We start from the raw sequence: 17,409 nt of genomic DNA on the forward strand, positions 1-17,409 counted from the left end.
CGGGGAAAACCCGGCGACTGGGAGGAGGGAGAGCCCGAGCCAGGGAAAGGTGGGCGGGGAAGAGCTAGAGGCCTCAGGGTGGTGGGTTTTGTTTGTTTGTGTAGCCGTTTCCATCCACGCCTGCGCAGTGGCCGCTTCGACACCCGGGGGCCGACCTCCAGCTCCACCCCCTTCCCTGGGTGGGCACCAAACCCACACGCCCGCCCCCAACTCTGTGAACCAATCAGAGCCCGCTGCGGTTTCGGAGCCTGAGGAGCTGCGGGGGTTGGCTGTGGCCAGAAGAAGGGCTGGGATTCTATTTGGCGATAGAGCTGCTTTAGGAATCCAGCTGGAACCGGTCTGAAGCGGCGCGGGGGACTGCGGGTGGGGTTTCGAGCGCCTGGCGGGAGAGCAGGTGCCTGTAAGCACCTCCTTGCCTGGGCTTCTTTATTGCTCTTGAACAGACCACATAAAACCACTCTTTAATCATGGCACATAAGACTGCATTCTTTATTCCTTCGTAAAACTAAGTCTAGGCAGATGGCCAGTATGACCAACACTGGGCTGGGGGGGTGTGGGGGGGAGGGGGAGGGGCAAGGAAACTGACCAAAGACCATGTGCATAATTTGTGGGGCCTAGTGCTAAATGAAGATGCGAGCTTCTTGTTCAGAAATTATCAAGAATTTCAAGACCGAGAGCGGTAAGCCGGGTGCCCGGCCCATCTAAGCATGGCGCCCGTGGGACTGCACAAGTTACAGCCTCTGCTGACAACCAAAAAACTATCAGTCCGGAGGGAGACAGGTAGCCATTGAGGAAATTAGAGGATAGTGGGTAGAGGAATCTGGCCAAGTGAAGCATTTCTGGATGGGGAGAGAACGTTGAAAAGGTAGCTAGGACAAGAGAGAAAGCTTAAGAATGTTAGTAATTTGGACTTTATTCTATAGGCAGTCGTGGCCTTTTGAAAGCTTTTAACTGGAAAGATGCGAGTCCTGAAAACAATGTTTGAGGACTGTTGATCTGGCTTGGGACTATTGAGTGGATTGGGAGGCAGGGGTAGGAAGGAGACTTGGCACTGTTGGAATAGTTAGACGTGGCCCTAGGTTGAGTTGGTGGTAATGGACGTGCAAGAAAATGCTCTCATGATAAGGGGAGAGTCAAATGGCAGTCCACATCCTACTGTTACCCTAATGCTCCTCACATGCACTTGCTTTGGCTCCCTCTTTGCTTCTTTAGAGTCCTAGCACTATCAATAACTAGTCTGTGGACTTTGGGAAGGTTGCTAACTCTTTCTGGGCCTCGGATTCCACATCGGTAAAATGAAGATACTGAACTAGAGTGGCACCAAGGCTCTATCAAGCCCAAATTGATTCTGAATCTGGGCTCTTCCTTTTCAGCTAGCCACCACCACCACCATTTATTCATGGGTTCACTGAATATTTATGGAATCCCTAATGCGTGCCGGGTACTATATTATTAGGAAATATACAATTGAGTCTGATAGATGTCTACTTTTAAAGTATTTTTTAAATGTTTATTTTTGAGAGACAGAAGGAGACAGAGCATGAGTGGGGGGAGGGGAGGGGCAGAGAGAGGGAGACACAGAATCTGAAGCAGGCTCCAGGCTCTGAGCTGTCAGCACAGAGCCTGACGTGGGGCTGGAATGCACAAACCGTGAGGTCATGACCTGAGCTGAAGTCGGACATTTAACTGACTGAACCACCCAGCCACCACACAGTATTTTTTAATGTTATTTTTTTGAGAAAGAAAGCATATGGAAGGGCAGAGGGAGAGTGAGAGTCTCAAGCAGGCTTCACGCTGTCAGTGCAGAACCCAACATGGGCTCAAACTCACAAACTGTGAAATCATGACCTGAGCCAAAATCCAGAGCCAGGCACTTAGTCAACTGAGCCATCCAGGCACCCCAGATGTCTTTTAGTAGGTCACTGGCCAGGAACGTTGCCTCACAGCAGGTGCTAATAGTGACTTGTAGTGGAAATTTAAGCACATCTCTTAATTTCTATGGGATGTGAGTTACTCATTTTTTTATTTATTTTTCTTTTTTTTAAATTTTTTATGTTTATTTTTGAGAGAGACAGAGTGTGAGTTGGGGGAGGGGCAGAGAGAGAGGGAGACACAGAATCTGAAACAGGCTCCAGGCTCTGAGCTGTCAGCACAGAGCCTGACGTGGGGCTGGAATGCACAAACCGTGAGATCATGACCTGAGCCGAAGTCAGACGCTCAACTGACTGAGCCACCCAGGCACTCCTGTGAGTTACTCATTTATAACTTGAACATCCTCAAGGTCCTTTCTCTTCTCACTATTCCAACACTGTTATAGTAAGGATTTCTAGAGAGGAAACAGCATGAGCAAAAGTATGGAGAATGAAATAGCAGTTCTGAATTCCTAAAGAATTTAGAGGGAGGCAAGCAACAATGAAAGGTGAGGCTAGAGAGGCAGATTACTATAAAAGGTGGATGGGGGTGTTTATAGCAGCACTATCAACAATAGCCAAAGTATGGAAAGAGCCCAAATGTCCATCAATGAATGAATGGATAAAGAAGATGTGAGGGGCGCCTGGGTGGCTCAGTCGGTTGAGCATCCGACTTCAGCTCAGGTCACGATCTCACGGTCCGTGAGTTCGAGCCCCGTGTCGGGCTCTGGGCTGATGGCTCAGAGCCTGGAGCCTGCTTCCCATTCTGTGTCTCCCTCTCTCTCTGCCCCTCCCCCGTTCATGCTCTGTCTCTCTCTGTCTCAAAAATAAATAAACGTTAAAAAAATAATAATAATTAAAAAAAAAAAAAAGAAGATGTGGTATATATACACAATGGAGTATTACTCGGCAATCAAAAAGAATGAAATCTTGCCATTTTCAACTACGTGGATGGAACTGGAGGGTATTATGCTAAGTGAAATTAGTCAGAGAAAGACAAAAATCATATGACTTCACTCATATGAGGACTTTAAGAGACAAAACAGATGAACATAAGGGAAAGGGAAAAAATAATAAAAACAGGGAGGTGGACAAAACCTCATAATGAGGTGGACAAAACCTCATTATGAGAAAAGACTCATAAATATGGAGAACAGAGGGTTACTGGAGGGGTTGTGGGAGGGGGGATGGGCTAAATGGGTAAGGGGCATTAAGGAATCTACTCCTGAAATCATTGTTGCACTATATGCTAACTAATTTGGATGTAAATTTAAAAAAATAAAAAATAAAACAAGTTAAAAAAAAAAAAGGCAGATGGGGGAAAGACATGGAAGGTGTTATATCAATGCTTAGGAACTTGGCTTTTATGCTGTATATGCTAAGAAGCCACTAAAAGGGGAAAATGATATGCTTAGCTTTGCAAATATTATTTATGAACAGGAATTTCTTAGAAGAAACAAGCAGAGAATAAATATCTGAAATATACTCAACCTTATTAGAAATTAGAAAAATACAAATTAAGGTAATTTCACTGAAATAGTCTTTCATATCCACTAGATTGGCAGAGATTAAGAAGTTTTGCCAATCTTCTAAATTATTTGAAAGCTATTACATCAAGGCTTTATTAGGCTAAACATTCCCAGTTATTTCAATAACTTCTCCAATGCCACAGTTTCTAAATATCATCTTAGAAACTTTAAATGTGTTCATGTATTCCAGTTTGTCCACTCCAAGTCTGATGTCAAAAATCATGCAGTACTGTGGGTATGATCTATTCATTGCAAAACAAACAAAAGTGCTTGCATTCATGAATTTAATATGAGTTTCAGTACCCTCAAACTACTAAAATAATCTGTAATGTTACTGAGTTTCAAACTCAAACCCCAGGTCTGGCAGTGCTGGTGTACTTTTCTAGAGTAAGCTTACCCAACCACCTGGTAAACACATCTCAAGAAGTTTACTTGTTTTCAACATTTTATGGGAAAAGTTCTATATCATTGTGATATTCACAATTTGAGGATTTACAAAGCTTAAGATGCATCCTTCCCAATCCCTAGATCCCCCTCCAACTCACTTCATGTACATTCTGACTCTATGAAAGATATACACCCCCGCCCCTTTTCTTTAATGGCATCCACATACTCTAAGACTTGCATAGGTCATTAGTCTCTGGGGTCAAAGGATTCCTGGCTTTGGCAGTAATGGATGTAAAATAATAGTTTAAAGAGAGAACATTTTGACGGGCCATAAATTAAGCTGAATAACTTGGTAAAGTCTAAAGTCCTGTTGAAAGAGAACACTGTTAAGTTTATTATATATCATATATATATATACATATATATGATATATAATTAAATATAATGTTAAATATATATCTAATATATTTGGGAAATATTTAATAAAATTTTAATAAAAGCAGCTTCTATTAAAATCTAAGAAGATGTGTGCTTTGAGATCACCTAATAACTTATGAAAATGATTATCATTGTATGATGATCTCTTCATGTTAAAGAGAGGTCAAAGTATGCAGAAAAGCCAAAAAAGGAGGTTAGATGAAGAAATAGGACAAACAGAAACTATAAGATGTTTCTACTATTATCCAAAATATTACTAAATATTTGCATAAAGATTGTAAGAAGGAATAGTACAGTGGACAGAAAATGATTTGAAAGTCACAAGCTAAATAACATGTTTCTGCTGTGAGTAACCATGTCGTAATCCAGAAATTTTCACTCTTTCTCTGCCTTCCTGATATTCTAATACTATTTTTGATTCTGTTGCACTGGCATTAATATATAGACAAGTAATTGAAGTAATCTAATTTTTTTTTTGCTTGGTATTTGCAGAGAAGTTCAAGGAAAATCACAGAAGGAAAGAATGAATTCAAATTATATTAAAATGTCTGAGGCATTGAGAAAACATTGCTCTATCTCCACCTTAAAGTGAGGGCAAGAATGAACATGTTAGGAGGATAAAGATCTCTGTTCCCTGCTTCACTTTAACAATTTAGTGCAATCACAATGTTCCCCTATTGGCTAAGATCTTATAGGAAAAGAGAACCAGTTCTTTAATTTCTTCTCCAAATGTCTTCCTGTTTATGTTAGCTTCTAAAGAAAATTTTCACTGACTATGTTCTGCATCAGAGGCACTTTTTGGGATTGAAAAAAACGCAACCAACTTTAAAATTTGTTTTTCCTTTCTTTTTATTCTTTCATGCTAGAGCTATTCTTTAATTTTTTTAACCTTCTCTCTACCTTTCCTCTATCATTCTCTCACATTAACTTTTTCTTTTCCATTTCCTGAATCATTGCTTAATTTAGAAGTAAAGGATGGGGGAGCCTGGGTGGCTCAGTCGGTTAAGCATCCGACTTCAGCTCAGGTCATGATCTCGCGATCTGTGTGTTCGAGCCCCACGTCGGGCTCTGTGCTGACAGCTCAGAGCCTGTAGCCTGTTTCAGATTCTATGTCTCCCTCTTCCTCTGACCCTCCCCTGTTCATGCTCTCTCTCTGTCTCAAAAATAAATAAATGTTAAAAAAAAAATTAAAAAAAAAAAAAGAAGTAAAGGATGCTGTATTTCTTCCTCAGTCACTAGAAAAATGAATTGGCTTCTCTTAGTAGCTCACTTTTTCACTAAGTTATACTCAGTTATAGGGAAGGAACAAAACTCTGAACAATTTATATTCTAACCAAATTATGGTTGAAAGAGTTAACTCAACTTTCACATGCCAAACTAAAATTTTCACGCATTAGTTCAGGTTTTAGTGTATCTATATGTATCTATATATAATTGCTTTTATTACTGTAAAAGGTATTGTAACAAAATAACGTAACTTTGAAAAATTGTGTATTCACATGTCTACATCCAAATGAATATTGTTCTTCAAAGTAGCGTTTAGTGAAGTTAGACCCATTATTCCAGATAGATGTCGTCATTGTTCAAAAACTTTTCAGAAATCATTTTGGAACTGTAAATCTTATTCCCTAGTTATGGACTGAATGTTTATGTTCTCCCCCTAAATGTCTATGTTGAAGCCCTAACACCCAATGTGATGGAATTTGGAGATGGGGCCTTGGGGGATAATTACAGTTAGACAAGTTTATGAGGGAAGGGCCCTGGTGTAATGGTATTGGTGTATAGGAAGAGACCCTAGAGAGCTTACTGTCTCTCTGCCTGTGTCCCACAAAGAGATCCTGTGAGTAGCCTACAACCAAGAGCAGAGGCCTCAGAATGAAACCTATTTTCTTGGCCCTTTGATCTTCCACTTCTCAGACTCTAGAACTATGAGAAAGAAATGTCTGTTGTTTAAGCTGCATAGTCTGCGGTATTTTGTTATGGCAGACCGAGAAGAGTAAGATGCCTCTAACAAGGGACTATTTAAGAGTGATGATCAAAAGTCATTTTGAAGTCATGGGGTGATCAAACTTGATTAAAAAATGAAGTATGGCTACAAGCACTGAGACTACTTTTTTGTGTGTAACTCATGAAGTATCTCTGAGACAAATCTCAAAAGAGGAGCATCAAAACTCTGTTGCACGATTGTTAAAATTATTACAGTCTACCATTATTATGGTACCATTTGGGGGCGCCTGGGTGGCTCAGTCAGTTGAGCATCAGACTCTTGATTTTGGCTCAGGTCAGGAGCTCCCAGTTCATGAGTTTGAGCCCTGCATCGGGCTCTGTGCTGAGAGTGCAGAGCCTGCTTGGGATTCTCTCTTTCCCTCTCTGTGCCCCTTCTCCATTCATGCACTCTCTCCCTCTCAATTAATTAATTAAAACAAATTTTATTATTAGATAAACACTTGTTTATTTGTTTTTGAGGGGGGAGGGGAGTGAGAGAGGGGGCAAAGATTCTGAAGTAGGCTCTGCACTGACAGCAGAGAGGTTGACGTGGAGCTTGAACTCATAAACTATGAGATCACAAGCCGGGATCAAGAGTCAGATGTTTAACCCACTGAGCCACTGAGGTGCCCCAATAAATAAACATTTTTTTAAAAAGAAAAGATTTATTTGGCTATATGTATGTATAAAAAAAAACAGGCTCTATACAGCTACACCCATAAAATGTTAATGACAATTTAATTACATAAAGCAAAGAACGAGTTAACATATTTTACTTTTGTATACTTACTGTTTTGTTACATAGGTAATGTATTTTGTTCATCCCTTCAACAACTATTGGATGCTGACCTGGAATCAACCATATACAAGGTACAATGGATACAGGTCCAAGAACAACACTAAATTTAAAGAAATTCATACCATGAATATATAATCTTATAGTATTAGTAAATCCAAAGGTTAAATGAAAATACTCATTTCCCAGAAAATAAACACGACTTAATCAAATGTTAGCATGCAGTTACAGTGTTTTTGAAGAAATGACTGGAAATCTTTAAAATGTTTGTTTTATGACCAGACAGTATATGACTGAAAAAATAAATATCTTAGTTAGATATTTATCAAATCCAGAAATTTATTTTAACTATGATATCCACCAATGTGATGAATAGTCCAAATTAGTTATCAAACCCTATTCTAAATTACCTCTTCAAAAATGATAAATTTTGAACTTCCTAAGTCCATGCATTTCTTAAATTCTTTCATTTTCTCCACAATAATCAAAATGTAAAACCTTACAATTATTTGACTACATAAGAGAAAAATTTTAATTGCAACAAATTATGTTTTATGAACTTTGCTATAAAAACTCTTCAAGGGATGAATAGGATCTTCTCATTTACTTAAGATGATTTAGGATTTTCAGTAAGGTGATCAATCTTCTTGTAGATATTGTCACATTTATAGTAGATAGTGCTCATGAACAGGCAACCGACTGTCTGTGGGTCCACCTCGAAGGATCTGTGATATAAATTTAAAATGTTAGAAAATGTTACATTCAGATTAGATTTAATATTGAACACAACTGAACATGAATATGCATGAATTTGCTTACAGGTGATGAAATGCAAAATGTAGAATTTACATTTTATATGTAACATTTGGAAATTTGCTAATTTTAAATTTTAATTTTTTTTTAACGTTTATTTTTGAGACAGAGAGAGACAGAGCATGAACAGGGGAGGGTCAGAGAGAGAGGGAGACACAGAATCTGAAACAGGCTCCAGGCTCTGAGCCGTCAGCACAGAGCCTGATCCGGGGCTCGAACTCGCAAGCCATGAGATCATGACCTGAGCCAAAGTCAGACACTTAACTGGCTGAGCCACCCAGGCGCCCTGAAATTTGCTAATTTTAAACATGATATTTCAGATAACTAAACCCTTCCTTAATTCATGGGAAACAAAGTTTAAAAAATTGGACTTTTTATTGCTTTCATAACAGTTCAGCATTTGTATGCATCGCCTCCTGGAGAAAGTACTAAGTGAAAAGGGAAAAATGGCAGAGGAAGAGGGGTTCATATGGTTGACATTTATTTTCCATTATTTCCATTGTTTCTCATTTTGTATGAAGGTAGTTGTATATTACTCTTTCCTAAAATGGAATATAATAAAATATAGACTTCGTAAATGTGACTTTTATTGATGAGAGAATTTTGCCATTTAATCCTTATTTCATGTTAACATTTCTAATAGATACCAATTCATTTTCCAATAGAACCCTATTTTATTATTGACAATACAAACATTATAAAAGATGATTTTATTTATACATTTCACACATTTTGAAGAATAAGAAACTATTTATTTAATAGTGACAAGAAAAATCATATTCATTTAGTTCTTTGGCTCACTGAGTCAAGCAATCTATAATCCTGATCTGCATATATTTAAAAAAAATTTTAATGTTTCTTATTGAGAGAGACAGAGCATGAGTAGGGGAGGGGCAGAGAGAGAGGGAGACAGATTCCGAAGCAGGCTCCAGGTTCTGAGCTGGCAGCACAGAGTCCAACGCAGGACCTGAACTCACAAACCTTGAGATCATGACCTGAGCCAAAGTTGCATGCTTAACCAACTGAGCCACCCAGGTGCCCCCTGGTCTGCATAGTTTGTACATTTTGATTACATTTTTTAGTATTAGGAAAAGGAAGATATTTCCTCAAGTTTTACACATGTGCTTTGATAGATTCTTAAATTATGTGTGATTAAGTTACCTTTAAGATTTAAAATAAATAAAAGTTGGAAAAATGCTTGCTAACACACTATCTTTGTAGGTATGTCGCTCAGTTCTCTGTAGAACAGAATTCAGGCCTAAATGAAACTATTACTGAAAATACTTGGCTCCATTTATATAACAAAGCAGGACTTATTATTTCCTAGACAATCTTTTTCTCCAAAAATAATCATAAGTTTTTGTTTTAAATCTACTCACCAGGGCAAGCACTGAAACCTAAAAATCTGATAACTACTGGTTCTATTTTAACCTTGCTCAATTCATGAATCCTGACAAAAAAATAGTACTTTTTGGCCTATGCAAAAAAGGTCCTTGAGAATAAAGCAAATTCCAAAAAAAGGAGATAAATAGGAGTTTCAGTGTTTCAAGCCAGCTCTGCCTGGTGGATCCACTGTAATATGTTTATTACATTTATGATGTATTTATAAAGTTCTTCTACTATAGCCAATAATAGGAAAATGAGAACAGGTGAAGAGAAATATGAATAAATAGGTAGTTTCAGTGTATGAATGTAATACTTTGTGGTATTTTTATTAAATTTATGCACAAGTGACACACAGGCATCAAAATGAGGATGACTTTTGGTAAAATCCTGATGGAGGCCACACATAGAAGGCAGTCACTTTCAAATCCACTCCTCTGATCCAAAGAGCTAGGACTCTAATTCCCATCCGCTTTATTTTTTTTTATAAAAAATTTTTATTTATTTTATTATTTTACAGAGAGAGCGGGGGGGGGGAGAGAGAGAGAGAGAGAGAGAGAGAGAGAGAGAGAGAGAATCCCAAGCAAGCTCCACGCTCAGTGCAGAACCCGACACGGGGCTCCATCCCATGACCCTGGGATCATGACCTGAGACAAAATTGAGAGCCGGATGCCCAATTGACTGAGCCACCCAGACGCTCCCTCATCCACTTTAAACATACCAGTTCCATTAAAAACAACAACAACAACAACAACAAAACAATTTCATATATTAGGATTGTGTAGAAGATTTCTTTCTTATACCTCCAACCTAACAAAAGAAAAATTATTTACCTGATCTATTCTTAGTTGCTTTGATGAAATCATCCTCATCTTCATCACAGCTTTCACAGTTTAATTGTTGGAGGATTGCATCTGACTGGCTTTCCGCTTGGTTTACATCTTCCTGTTTACCAAAGCTTCGAAGTGCAACGAGCCGATGATGTATTGCCGCGTACAGATACCCTGTATCTTTGGCACTGGCCTGCATGAGGAAAATTAAGTTGTTAAGAATATAAATTACTGAATAATAGCCACGTTTTAGAGATTTTTAATCTTTCACTCTTAGTAAGGAAGGAATTATATGGCAGAAATCTAGGATATAAATAACCCTAGAAGTTAAAGGGTAAAAAGCCATACATCCTGAACCAAACAAATTAAATCCAAAAGTGAATAATTTTATAACAGGTCCCTATTTGTGTGTTTTAAACTGAGAAATGAAATTTTTTGATGTAAAATTTCTACTTGAATTCAAGACTATCCCTCCTCCGCTATTTTACACCATAGAAAATTATAGGGTTCGGTGAATAACAGACCTCCGCTTCCTTTACATCACTTTATTTAGACATCCCAACAAGCCTCACAGCTCTGTGGAAAAGCAGAGCTCATTAAAGCAGTCTAGTATTGCATCATAGAAGTCAATGCGCTGTCCACTGTGCCACAGAGCCGTCCTTATGATATTGTATCATAAACACATCATAAGTCTTTGCTTTCAGTACTTTTCTATGCTATTTTTAATAGTTGCTGTTAATATAAAAAATGGTGGTAACAATCACATTTGTATACCATTTACGGTTACTACGTTCTTTTTTTATTCAACACTTACAACAAAACTATGAGTTAGTCATTTATTCCATTTATATTAGCAAAAGCATTTAGCACAAGTATTCAATTTATACTTACTTCCCACGTCCCTTTACAGATGAGGAGATATGGCTCAGAAAGGTACAATGATTTGCCTGCATTTACATAGCTACTCAGCAAATCTGCTGGGCTGGAATCCCAGACCTTTGTCATCAGAGTCAGTGCTCTTTTAAGGTAACATGGCAGTGGTTTACATTTTTGTATCTTTTCACAATATCAAAGAGAAGGTAGGTAAATTATTCTCTTTGCTAACCCTCCAGAAAGCTATCAAACTTTTCAAAGCAAGAACAAACTACATGCCAACTGTTTGGGAGAAGGGTCTTCAATTATATTTTTTTCATTTGCATGTTCTTAAGTTCCCTTAATTACTTTGGGGCAAAAAATAACTATAAATTAAATAAAGTATTTTTGTTTCTCATATTGTGCTAAATAATCTATAGGGGTGTTGAGTAAATAAATGTTGACTCTTGACTGATTTAATTTTTTACATTATGTGCAAAGATGTCATTTTTCTTTAGTACGTTAATAAATATTGAAAGTATTTAAAATATAAATGCTACTCTGCCACCTTCACTTTCTAATATTAAAATTTAAATATGCCTTTCATTAGTCAATATATTGCCTTTGGCTAAATTCATTTAGATATATTCACTCAAGAAATTCAGAACAAGAAGTTAAAAATAAAATCACAATGACATATTTTTCGGATAACAAATTCTCAATGCTTAAAAAAAGTATAATTCCCAGGAAGTCCCATAAGAAACTGCTGGTGAGAATGAAAACTGGTTCAGTCTTTCTGAAGAGAAATTTGTCAAGACAAGTCAAGCCTTTTCCCAAGAAAATTAACACATGTACAAAGAGAATTCCTCACATCTTTCTTGTAGAATTTATAATAGTGAAAGACAGCAAATTACATAAGTATTTAACAAAGCAAGATTAATGGAATAAATTATAGTGCAGAATAGAATTCTTTTCACCTTTAATGACTATTTAATGACATGAAAACACTCATTTTCACTGATGAGTGAAAAGGTTACGCATGTGTACTTCATAATCAAGTATTAGCTATCGAATCTACCCAACCATTTTATAAAGTGTATCATTATAATCTTTATTGGGCAGATGAGTAAAATCAAGTTAAGGAATCTATATAACCTGCCTGAAGATCATACAGTTGGCACATTATATACATATGTACACACACACGTATGCTGAAATGACAAAAATGTTAATAGTAGTGACCATCTCTGGGAATGGAATTTGGGGTGATTTTTATTTGCATTTAGCAAACTAAATTTGGTTTATTCAGCAAATATCCTACAATTTACAGGGTCAGTGCGGGTCAGACATTGAGCAGCAGAATCTCATCATAATTAATAGTCTCAATCTCAGTGACAGTGGCAGCAGGCTGCTTTACTCACTCAAAACCAGGAGATCCAGCCTGGCGGGATATCAGGTATTGTCTGTCTCCCTAAATGGTAAACAGGGTTTGGGCATTATCTCACTCTAACATCTTAATACTCAGTATCACTTATACCTAACAGTGCAGTTATTGGTAGTTAATAAAACTTTTGGTTTTTCATCACTGGGCACTGGCCAACTTTTTTTCCATTACTGTATGGAAGTTTATTTACTTGCATTGTTACTTTCCGCCTGAGTCACGTAAGTACCCAGTCTTCTCCAGTCTTCTGGGTCTCAGCTCATGTGGGAAACCTAGCCTTTTTTTCTAGCCTGATCCCTGCCAGCTCTCTCTCTCTTGTGCCTGGATTTTGTATTTGAGGTCAAGCATTCCTGCTGCCAGGAAGAGCTAAAGCTGTGCTCCCATCCTGTTACCTTGGCGACTGACACATGTCCAGAATTGGAATTTGCTGTTGGACTGGTTGTTTTAACTTACTAGCCCTGTGTTTTTCCATTTCTCAGGGGGTCCTTTCCAGTGATCTCAAAGCCTTCTCAGTTTCAGCATTCAGTGTAAGCACTGGGCTATGTATTCCACTGGACTCCTAGGAGCCAATGTTGACAACGGTCCCTTTGGTAACTTTGTAAGATTGTTGACATAATTTCAATGGAAAAAAAAATGTGAAGGTTTGAAGCATATATCAATACAAATGTCTTGGGACACATGCCAATTGGTTACTACAGATTTTGGTGTTAATCTGTAAATTTCATTTAAAATTTAGGTCTCATGTTAAACTGTAAACAACCAAAATAAATGGCTGGTTGTTTTTTGTTTTTTGTTTTTGTTTTTTTTTTTTTTTTTGGCCAATGGTGCAAGTTATTACAATACAGTGAAAAAAAATTAGCAATTGCAGAGATCTATAAATATAGTAGGATAATCCTCTATCACTGAAATTTGTTACTTACCTGAATTAAAAACACTTTGATGTTATAGTCTTCTAAATCAGTAGCTGTTATTCGTAAATTTTTGTGGTTCGCTCTTTGAATCTCCATTTGAGCCCAGAGTTTGCTATTGAGAATAAGCCTCAGGCTGCCTTGATTGCGCATAACTAAAATAGGAAGGTGAATATATAAGACTACAGAATAGTTGATTCCTTAACCTTCCCCGGGGAACTTGCCAGTTTTGAAAGTAAAGTAAATCCTCTAGTTGTTTTCCAGACTGTATTTTCACTATTAAATTGTAATTTGGCTTGATTATAAGTTGGTTTTCAAATTGGCTTTACTAGGTTGGAAGACCATTTTTAGCTTAAAAGCTGGAATTATTTTTTTACTATAATAAACAATGATTACAATTTTAGAATTCTTTTGAGGACTTAGTGGTCTGAAGAATATTTATCCAAAATGGAGAAAACAGAAGCAAAACCTTAAGCATTCAAAAAATGGAATTAGCTAAATAAATGATGACATGGCTATTCAAGATAATATTACAAACCCATTAAGAATATTAAAGAAAGATCATTACTGATGTAGAAAGGTGGTCATGGTATATACTATGTAAAAAGTAAAATCAGGTTACACAACAGTGTAAATACCATGCATTGTAAATTTTGGCAGGCAGTGGCCAGAGTGGCATTAAACAAGAGTAGAAAATAACTAGCACCTGCCTTGGGAATAATACTTCGTTGGGTTATTTAGAAACCTGTTTGCCAGTTATAGAACTGAAAACACGGTTCCTATTCTCTCAGTGTGAATTCTATTCCTTACTGGTTTCTTGAGCTTGATATCTGAAACTCAATAAAAATCCATATACATGGATCCCACTTCTTCCAGTGGTTCCTTCCACAGCTCTGATTGCCCAATGTTGGCCAGTAAACCTACACACCCCGCCCAGATCTCTGCCTATGCTCACTTTCGGTTTGGGCCTCTGAACAATGCCCAGTGTGTCTTTTCAGATGCCAAAAACTTTGAGAGCCTCTCAGTTTGACTGACTCCAGATTCCTACCATCACTATGGATGTCAGTAAACACGCACAGGATTCAATAACCACACACCTTAATTTCCTTGGAAACTGACTTCATCTCGCCCCACACAACATGCTTAGAATGCCAAGAATAAACTATAGGGCAAATATCCTCTTTAGGAAAAACCATTTTCCCTTCAAAAATATCATCATATTGCTTTCAATATTACCGAGATTACTATTTAGGGGTGTGCTGGGCTGTGTCATAGGTGCATTATCTCACTGAATTCTCACAATTGCTCAATAAGTCATGGAGTACTACTATCCCCATTTTAAGCTGATGTAACTAGGCTATGGGGAGATTAAGTAACTTGCCCAAGGTCACCAATTAGTCAGTGATAGAGGCAGAACCGAACCTGTGTAGTCTGACATCAGAGCCTGCTCTAAACAGGAAGATCCTACAGCACATTAGAAACAATATTGTTTTCAACAGTGATTTGTTGACTATTTTATAACACATCTCCAGAAAATGATGTGTGCCTATTGGAAATTTTACCCTGAGAAATGGCAAGTTGCTTTACAAAATGATTCCTTACTTAGTCTCGACTGGAATGTTCCACAGTCACTGCTTGCTGTGTCATTCAGCCTCAAAGCTCCTCTGCCCCTTTCAGTCCAGGACTGTGTTGTTTTGTTGAATATAAAAAGCTTGCAGTTGATCTAAAGGACAATTTTTGAAATGTCAAATATATAAAAATTTATTTTAAAATTATTTCTTTCTATGCTACAACACTTTTATTTGCCTGATTTTTACCAGAATAACCTTGGTTAATGATTTGTAAACCAGCTTAAAAAATTTATTTAACTTTTAAAACATATAATTGTTAAATAGTTCAAATATCAAAAAGCAAAAAGATGTACAAAATGAAAAGTCCTTCCCAACCTTTGTTCTTCATCTGTCGATTTCTACCCCCTGTGATCAGGTGATCGCTATTGCTAATATTTTGTTTATCCTTCCAGAGATATTTGTGTTTATATACATGCCAGTGCCTATGTCCCCTATTTTTTCTATAAACAGTAGAATATCATACATACTTTCTGCATCTTGCTTTTCCACTTAACAAATATATTTATATGGACCACATTTTAAATGAAATTTAATGTTATTCAAGTTAAGTAACTTTATTTGTAAGTAAAGGAATAGTGCAAGTATTTGTATGCCTAAAATATTTCAAAGAATACAGCATCAGAACTAGGATGTGGTACCATGGAGCACCATACTATAATTTAATGCTTACCAGCATTAAATATTACTGTGGTAAAGAATCCCACATGACTTGTTAAAAATATAGCATTCCAGGGCCTCACTGCTAGCAGTTACTTCAATGAATTGTGGTTAAACCCGATCTGAGAATTATGCTTTGAAGCACACTTGTATAGTAAATGTATCAGTAAACCATGGGAGAAGAGAAGAGAAATGGAGAGATTTGGGGGTAAAAACAGATGGATAAAAGGAAAGGGAAATCTGTTCCTTGTTGGAAAATGACTACCTTATTTCATGTGACTACGCTGATGGCTACGTCACTCAACATTCAAATCCTATGCATGATACTATATACTACGTGTGTGAAATTCTTGCTTTATATGAAATTCAAAACTTATTTAAAAGAACTTTTCAAAGGAAACCAGAATTTTTTTTATCTTGAACTGAAATCTATTCATCTTATCATTTAAAAATGTCCAGTGTAAGTAGAACTTTTAAATCACACAATAATAGCACTGATTTGGGGTGCCTGCGTGGCTTGGTGGGTTAAGCGTCCGACTTCGGCTCAGGTCATGATCTCACGGTCCGTGAGTTCAAGCCCCGCGTCGGGCTCTGTGCTGACAGCTCAGAGCCTGGAGCCTGTTTCAGATTCTGTGTCTCCCTCTCTCTCTGCCCCTCCCCTGTTCATGCTCTGTCTCTCTCTGTCTCAAAAATAAATAAACGTTAAAAAATTAAAAAAAAAAATAATAGCACTGATTTTAAAAACAGTCATGTAAAGTATAAAATGTAGGTCTGAAGTTCTTTTAAGACAGGGTCCCTGGCTGTCTTCTTTCTAAGAGACTAATGTGAATGGTTGTAAACCCAGTAACACATTTTCCTTAAAATTACCCATACAAAAATAAGAATACAACAAAATATTGGCTTAATCTTTGGAAGTGTCTAGCATGTTTAGTTAAGCAGCTCAGTCTTCATGAAAACTATACTTCTGCCTTTATTTTTAAAGGTGCTTCTGCTGATAGAAACTTGGTTTCGTGTATGTAAGTGCTCCCAGAAAGAGCAATGTGTGATATACAGACCTTCAACACATTATGTTCAGCTTCCTCCCCTGTTACAACATCAATTTTCTGCAGCAAGCATTTGGGTGATGGCTTAGAAGAGAAAGCAGCAGCTGATTCGATTAGGGATATATTTTTAATAGAGTCTGTTTGTAAGAAAAAATGGGAAAAGACACGTAAAGACCCCATTTTCTCTACTGCAAAAGTTCCTTGTTGTCCCCATTAATATACATGTCTCCTTAGCTTTTTATAATAATGAGTGTTACCAAAAATATGAAACTACTTGAGTTTAGATAAATCTCTTTAATGATTCCTCATATCCTTAAGTAAAAAAAATTTTAATGCTTATGTATCATAGAACAATATTTTCTATGCTTTAATCTTTGCCAAAAAGCTTTAAAGTGTTGCATTACTGTTTTTGTATTTTATAGCTATTGAACAGATGACATGGAAACACAGGAAATATAATAGTTGAATCAAATTTTTTACAAATCAAATAATTCTTACTTGAATTTAGAGAGTTGACAGGAAATTCTAGTACGGATTTGAATGGTTGTTCCTTGGTGTATGAATCATTTTCAGGTTGAGACTGGGTGAGATGTTGAATATCCTAGGTGAAGGAAAAAGATGTATTACTTAATTGTATACCCATATATCTGCAGTAAGCCAAAAGAGACCTTTGTTCCACTTCAACAGGGCAAATGAACTCAACTGCTCTGTTTTTGTTTTGGACTCCCTATGTGCTGAATGGGGAAATCCTTCCTATCATCAGAGGACCCTGGTTCTCATCCTCAGGAAGCATAATCTAGTTACC

The 17,409-nt window shown here is 37.2% G+C and overlaps 1 protein-coding gene across 4 annotated transcripts in view; it reads right to left on the reverse strand.

Annotated features, from left to right (window-relative positions):
- Nucleotides 1-6,969: 6,969 nt before the first annotated feature.
- The window catches only part of RANBP3L (RAN binding protein 3 like), a 283,923-nt gene continuing 273,483 nt past the window's right edge, over nt 6,970-17,409 (reverse strand). For all 4 annotated transcript variants that reach the window (XM_060634494.3, XM_060634493.3, XM_078444963.2 and 1 more), the window contains 6 exons: nt 17,103-17,205; nt 16,617-16,741; nt 14,876-14,996; nt 13,286-13,428; nt 10,076-10,265; nt 6,970-7,771 (listed from right to left, as the gene is read on the reverse strand). In XM_060634494.3, the coding sequence (XP_060490477.1) occupies nt 7,728-7,771; nt 10,076-10,265; nt 13,286-13,428; nt 14,876-14,996; nt 16,617-16,741; nt 17,103-17,205 (726 nt within the window). In that variant the 3' untranslated portion in view covers nt 6,970-7,727. The remainder of the gene's footprint in view (nt 7,772-10,075; nt 10,266-13,285; nt 13,429-14,875; nt 14,997-16,616; nt 16,742-17,102; nt 17,206-17,409) is intronic.

Source organism: Panthera onca, chromosome A1 (assembly GCF_046562875.1).
Source record: "Panthera onca isolate mPanOnc1 chromosome A1, mPanOnc1 haplotype 2, whole genome shotgun sequence".
NCBI classification, from domain to species: Eukaryota; Metazoa; Chordata; class Mammalia; order Carnivora; family Felidae; genus Panthera; species Panthera onca.